General features: G+C 54.0%; 1 protein-coding gene across 1 annotated transcript; it reads left to right on the forward strand.

Moving 5' to 3' along the window:
• Window positions 1-224: 224 nt before the first annotated feature.
• Window positions 225-3,324, forward strand: FIBRA_08791 (uncharacterized protein; the record flags this gene model as incomplete). The annotated part of the gene is made up of 8 exons (XM_012330412.1): window positions 225-298; window positions 350-446; window positions 505-572; window positions 626-670; window positions 719-1,983; window positions 2,043-2,239; window positions 2,298-2,378; window positions 2,416-3,324. The coding sequence occupies 8 exons, from the start codon at window positions 225-227 to the stop codon at window positions 3,322-3,324; spliced, it is 2,736 nt and encodes a 911-aa protein (XP_012185802.1).
• Window positions 3,325-7,408: the final 4,084 nt, after the last annotated feature.

Below are 7,408 nucleotides of genomic sequence, written 5' to 3' on the forward strand. Positions count from 1 at the left end.
ACGACGCCCCGCGCCCATCAGCTGTCTGCCCTCCCTCCCCCTCCGCCTCAAAAGCCCTCCCCTCCCCGCCCCGCCTCTTCCCCCTCCCCGCTCGCTCTCTCCGCCCCATCCGCCTTGCTCACCGTCCAACACAGCGACCAAATCGCTTTTCCCGTCGTCCTCCCACTCGGCCTTGTTATCGCCGGCGCCCGTTGATTACCGTGCCTTCGGTGTTCATCCCCACCATGGACCAGCCTCTCGCCCCTCAACAGTCCCCCATCCCCGATCAACCTGCACCGTTCTCAGACGAGAAAACACCGTACGTCCTCTTGTGTCTCTCTCCTCGTCGCCCTGACCTCATGTTCTCCAGCGCGGCAACTGCAGCAGCTGCAGCCGCGGCCGCGGCCGCTGCAAAGACCCCCGTCGTCAGAGGTGCACGCGCATGTACCGTCTGCAGAGCTGCCAAAGTACGTCTGTCTACCGTCTAATCGCCAGTCCACACACCAACGCCCCCGTCTTGTCCAGATGAAGTGCGTTGGAGCCGACGACGGAAACAATGTTCCTTGTCAGCGCTGCAAACGCTCCGGCGCAGAGTCCGTTTGTCCTCCCCCTATCTGCATTCCCTCGGCTCACCGACAGCTTCCAGATGTATTTTCGAAAAGCACCGCCGTGGCCGCAAGCCTGGCTCCAGGTATGCGCTCCCTGTATGCTGCACGAACAATGTCTCACAATCCGCCAGACTGTCCGAGGCATCCAAAATGCTTCGGCGCCTCGAAAAAGGTTACAACAGCGCCAAGCAAAAGTCTTCCGTCGACGAGTCCCTCACTCTCCCCCCTCTCCATGACACTCGCTCGGGCGAGAGCTCCCGCCCCGCCGACCCACTCAGCAGCAGCTCGCGTTTTTCTGCAAATGACCTCCCCCCGCTCAATCTTCCGCCCCGCATGCACAGCGCCTATCCCCACTCGTCCCACCAGTCCGACTCCGAGATGGATGAGGCCGACGAGACCGACAAGGCCGACAGCGGCATGTACCCCGCACGCATCATCAAGCAGCAGAACGCACGCAACAACTCGTTTTTCAAGACCATTCTCAACCCTGCAGATCAGGAAGAGCCAACTGCGACGTACTCCCCTGGCAATTCAGACAGAGGGTACCCTCGACACACCCACTCTCCGCCCTCTTTCGCTGCGCCGCAGCCACAGGTGTCCGTCGCACGGCTGTTCACCAGCGAGACGCCTCTCAAGGACCCCATCGAGGCTGGTCTTATTGATGAACAGACGGTCGCTCACCTGTGGGACATGTTCTACATCCGCCTGAACCCGTTCATCAATTTGTTCGATCCCGCACTGCATTCGGTGGCGTACGTGCGCTCGCGGTGTCCATTCCTGTTCACCACTCTTGTCATGGCCTGCTGCAAGTTCTTCAAGACGGAGCTCTATCTCTCCATGCTGCGCCTCGCGCACGACTTTGCCGTGCGCGCATTCGCGGAGAACTGGCGCAGTGCCGAGGTCGTGCAGGCGTTTGCGTGCATGACATACTGGAAGGAGCCGGACGACACCCGCACGTGGACATACATTGGCTATGCGTGCCGTATGGCGGTCGAGCTCGGCCTGAACCGCTACGTTGGCAAGCGCCAGCCAGGCGAGACGGACGTGCAGATGCGTGAGCGGCGCAATCGCGAGCGAACGTACATGGTCCTGTTCGTTCACGACCGCAGCCTTAGCATGCAGCATGGGAAACACTGGATGCTTCCCGAAGATGACCTAGTCCGCCACGCGACGACGTGGCATGAAGAGGGTTCAATGCCAATCAGACAAGAGGATGTGATCGTGGCGGCGTTCACACAGCTGCGCTCGATAGCGGCAGAGACCACGGACGTGTTCAACATGCACCAGATGGGCGCCGCTGCGAACGCGGCCGACGTCAATTACGAGATGTTGCTGAGGAACTGCAACCAAAAGCTGAACCAATGGGGCCAGAAATGGACTCACGAACTCCAGCGCGGTAAGTGGGCTTGTTTCTTTATGCGCACTAGAGCGTGCGCTAATCGATGAGCACCATAGCGCGCGGCGAGCAGTTCCATTTCTCGATTCTTCGGTTCTTCCAGCTGCATGTGCGCCTGTTCCTCAACACGTTTGGTATAAACTCGCCGGCGCAAGGGCCTGGTCACGTCAACGTGCAAGCGCTCAATACGTGTTACACCGATGCGAAGGAAAATCTTCAAATCATGGCAGACGATTTTGCGCGCATCCAGATGTTGGTGAGTCACTTAGGAGACGCAATGTATCCGTTCCTGGTGTGCTGAGCGGTCTTCCCAGCGATATGGACAGGATTCGACAACGGTGATGACAGCGTATTCGGCTGTCGTTCTACTCAAGGCGAGCAATTCATTTCTGTCTGTTCGGGACCATGTGCTGACACGGGATAAATTAACAGCTTCTCCGCGGTTCTAACGCGCTCAGCGAGTTAAAGGAAGGTGCGGCGCAGGAGATTCACGCCATGATCACGAAAACGGCAAAGGCGTACCAGGACGCGGCCCACCTGTCACCTGCGTCTGCGTCGGCGGCGTACCACGCCCGATTTTTGACGTCCCTTGTCGCGAACGACGTGCAGAAGATGCAGCAGCAGGCTGAGCAGGAGAGTCTGAAGCGCGAAATGCCCGCCCAGGCTCGGTACCACAGCGCGCCTGGCCATGGTGCCCTCAACGGACACTCGGCACATGGATATAATCACTCAATGTACGGACATTCTTCGGGCTCGGGCTCGGGGGACCATCATGGCTACTACAGCTCGCCATCGTCAGGCGCGTCTGGTGTCCAGCCGCCAAGCGTGTGCGGGTCGTCCTCGACTTCGTCGGCCTCGCCGTATGCACAGACGCACTCGCTGGGGTCGTACGCGCTTGTGCGTGACGCCGACCACACCATGACGGACGCCCGCCCGGGCAGCCACAGCGGCGCAGGGAACGGAGCGCTGACGAATTATAGTCTGTCGGGGATCTCGTCGACGTATGTGCAGTATCAGGCGCAACCTGTCGCGGAGCATGACGCAGTGTATTGGCGCAACATGTTGAACGACCTCGGATTCGGCGAAAGCGCGGAGCAGGCATATGGCGCTCCTGTGTACCAGACGAATGGCGCCGTGGATGCTACGTCGGCGCCGGTCGCTGTGGGAAGCGCAGGAGGAGGGGCGCCGGTATATGCGGGTGGCGCGGGCGTGTCGTATGCGCGCAGCCAGCCGCACGTCGGAGAGGGCGTGAGTGTGTACGAGGGGCAGCAGCAGGCGACGCCGTACACATACCCCGGAGTGATGGGGACGTACCAGCCCTCTGCCTACAGTGCTCGATGAGAGGATACTGGTGTGTTTTATTTTTTTTTGCCGCTTGCATCTTGTGTGTGGTGTCCCCGTCTTCGGATTTTCGATCTCCCCTCATCTTCTCAGTGTCGTCTTGCCGGACCCTGTACTCGGATGGTCCTCCCGCGCGTCCCCTCCATTTTCCTTCGTTCTCGACTGGCGCCCCCTCTCCCGACGATATACCGCATGCCGCCCCACCTGCGCGGTTTCTTGCCCCCATTCTTGCCGCTAATTTATGAGTTCATTTGCGTCCCGTATATGCCGCGTCGTTCGTCTCTATCCTACTCTACCGTATGATCTGTCCTCGTACCCTACTCGTACTCGTACTCGTACTCTCTGCTCTGCGTCGTGTTCTGCTTGTTGTCGTCTCTGTTGGTCGGTTGTATGTACATATCCCCCCCGCGCGCCCGCCGCGGATATCCCCTTGGCGCCGCCGCCCCCGCACGTTGTGCGTTGTGTATATGTAGTGTATGTGCGGCTGATATCACTGTGGCTCAATGCGCATGCATAGATGCGTTGATAGCGTATGAGGGTGCGTGTAGCGTGCGGCTTGTGCGTGTCGCATGGGTGATTAGATTCGCCGGGTCGCCCTGCGTTTGGGCGCGGGTTCAGTCATCATGCATCATATTGGGGGCTCGAGTCCGGCAATTACACACCCGGCACGCGGGGCGAGGCCTGGCCTGGCCTGGCTCAGTGCCGGTGCGGCGTATAAGCCAAGGGTCGTAGTTATGCGCGGTCGGAGTGTCGGTGTTCATGGTTATCTCGGAGCATCTGCCACCAGAGTGAGTCTGGGGTGGAATTTGGAATTTTGAATTTTGCATGACGGGCGTCCGAAGGCTGTATTGTATTTCGCGTATGCAAAGTACACGCGTGCTCTTGTGAAATCGCCACGGTGTGTTGCGGTGCGCGGCACGTGCGCCGTGTCTGAACGTCGCCAGCTACCCTTCCCCCCCTCCGCGCACCACCGAGTTGGGCATTATGTCCCTCTCCGCCGATCTTGGCCTGCCTATATACGCTCTGCGACGCGAACTGGAAGCGCGGGGCAGGCCGGTCCTTCCGCTGTGTGTCGCGGCGCCGGGATTCGCGGGGCTCGCGGTGTATATTACTACATGGCCTACCCGGACATGTGCGGCTGCCGCTGAGGGTCGTGTGTGTGCTATTAGTACATCGGCTCACCTGGGCCGTCGGATTCGGAAGTTGAAGAGGAGGTCCTGCCCTTCTCCAGGACGGAGACGGAGGGCAGAGGGGGCGATTTCGAGGCGGTTTGGCATCGCTTGCGGCGCGCTGGCTATGGACCGGGTACTGCGATCATGCTGGGCCGAGGCGGGGGAGGGCGAGGCGAGGGAGCCGCTTTCCTGTTCGTCTGCCCTCGCTCTGCAAGGCGGGGTGTTCTCCACCCGGAGGATGGTCCGCCCGGCGCGGGCGATTGCACTGTGGCGACACGGGGTGCCAGATGCTGTCCGGTGAGCTGTCGTTTTGCGCTGTCCTGCAAGCTTCTCCGAGTTCACAAACCTCCTGCGCGTCGTCCGGTTCGACGTCTCATGCCTGCATATGCGCACACGGAGCGTGCTGCGGCGGGAACTTATCTCGGCGCACTCCAGCTGCACAACACAGAACTCGTCCTTTCCACGAGGAGGAGGAAATGGGCCCTTTGCGAGACTCAGAAAAACTTGCTTTGTGACCTAGTGGAAGGCTCGACAAGGGCGCGTTTCGCAGCTTTGGAAAGGCAAAACGCTACTTTCAACTATGGCAACAGGTCAGATCCCTGCAGTGTGTTAGATAAAGTCTTCTCGCACAATTTCAGCGCCTTTCGCGTGCTTTTCGATGGCGTCGAAAGGATGCGTTCTGCGTAGCGCTGCCCCGCGCGGTTCAAGGCTACTTGCTCAAGCAGCTGTGACCAGGATATACACACCCTGGAAATGTTATGCTACTCACAGCCCCTGTGAGCTATTAGTATGAATGGGTGCCGCGAGAACAAGGATCCAAGCACCTATGACCTGGTTTCTTTCCATTGGTGTATGCCCCTGTCACTATTGAGCAGATGTGATCTCACTTGCACATACTCGCACAGCTCCTTTTGATGGCCCCTTCTGCCAGGTATTGCCAGGTATTGGGTACCTTGCAAGGTAGGTTATGATTTCTGCAATGTGATTTCTTGGGAGACATCTCAAAGTGCCAGTGCCAGTGGTAGTTGCTCGCATATAAATAGTGTGCACATATGTGTGACAAGTTGGCTCTGTAACTAACTGCATGGGTGTTGAGCTATTAGCATCTAGGAATCTGCATCATGTAGCTCTAGAGTCATGATGAGAAGATGGGCCAAGTGAAGATATGGCTACATCTTTCCTCTAGCAGACCTCAAAGGCTGAAGCACACAGATGCTTGTGAGAGTTCAACCTGTTTCCAGTGGCAGGTTCAGTGGGTCTATGGGCTTCAAAAAGCTGATAAAGCAATACATACATGACCATACAAGAATTCACATAGACTTGGGGTATAGTATGAATTCTATGGTCATTTGATAGGTGCAAGGCAGAATGACATCCCTTCAGTGAGAAATATTATAACACACAGAACTGTAAAGGTCCCTGCTAATTTTGCCATCTGTTTGAAGTGTGAGACATATTATTATATATACCGGTAAAGCAAATGGTCATTACCATCACAATAGCCAGGAATATCAATACACTGAAACAAATATCACTTTTCAGCAACTATTGTCAAGCTCAATTAGTGAAACCAGGATAGGTATATCTTGTCAGTATGCCAGTCCTGATTGTATACATAATGAGCTGGATTATAGAGGAATGCCTACAAATAGGCACTATGTCAGCTGTAGTCTATCTCAAGTTTGTATATACCAACTTCTTTGGTGATGTAGAATAACATCCTGCTAGTAGATAACATAGAGAACAGGTGATGACCACATTATTACAAGCCAGTGTTGCCAGTGAATAGTATGTAAGCCACTAGCATGACAAGCATTAGCACAGAAATAAAAAAGAGAAGCCTACTTACCAATGTGGCAGGTGAAAAAAAAACTCACTGTAAAAATGTACTTCTAATTACACACTACAAATAATATCTAATAAGTTCAGGTAGTGATGTATGAAGATAAAATACATACAGTTTATAGCTAAAGACTGATAATTCTTTTCAGCACTAAAGATCAAGCTACAGGAAAAAAATAGACCTAGTATAGCAACTAAGATCAATTAGTAGTGGTTTAATCAAAATCAAAAATACAGACACATACCATAGGTGTCACAGAATTTCATGATGTCTATCTTATCTCCAGCATCTAGATGATCTATATCTTATCTGATTAGATATCTACCTAGATAAGAATACATAATGCAAGGTGACATGGTTACTAGTTCAGGTGTCTACTTATCAGAAGCAGGTCAAATGGGCTATCATAATGTTCACACAAGATTTCCCCATTTGTACTAGACACACACACGGTCATTCAGGTAATCATCACATATCAGACTGCTGACCTAACACATGAACAGGGCAATGGTTTACGCACTAGGTATTCTTAGATAGTCAATAGCGTATTGCAAGCATTAGTCATCATAGGTATTAGGTGTACTACCTGCAGTATCCGGGGTCTGGTCCCACATGTATAAATACCAGAGCAATACAGTGTAGTATGGCAGTCTGTTCTTATTTGAACATACTTTGTCTACTTTATCCTACTCATCCTCTGAGTTAACCACTCTCAAGACAAGCCCTCCAAAGCTTTCCTCTTGCAACTACCAATACCACACAAGTGAGTACTGGGGTTAGGGTTTAGAGTAGGGTCAAGGGCAATACCTTGACAATAGGCTGATGTGTTAAGGGACCTGATGACGGAGGATCAGGAGTTCAATTGTTTAACTGGTACTAGGACTTATACACGCCATTGTCCTACACTGATACTAGACTTGTAAACTGAGCTGCTATATCTGATAGCAGTTTGAGAGTGTATACTGGTTGAAGCAGAGCTTTAGACTGAGACTGAATAGACAACTGAGTCTATTACTGAGGACATTGATAAGACTCTGTTGCTTCTAGGCTCGGAAACGGTTGTTCTATA

The sequence above is a fragment of the Fibroporia radiculosa genome (genome assembly GCF_000313525.1).
Source record: "Fibroporia radiculosa TFFH 294 genomic supercontigs, scaffold3026, whole genome shotgun sequence".
Taxonomy (NCBI): domain Eukaryota; kingdom Fungi; phylum Basidiomycota; class Agaricomycetes; order Polyporales; family Fibroporiaceae; genus Fibroporia; species Fibroporia radiculosa.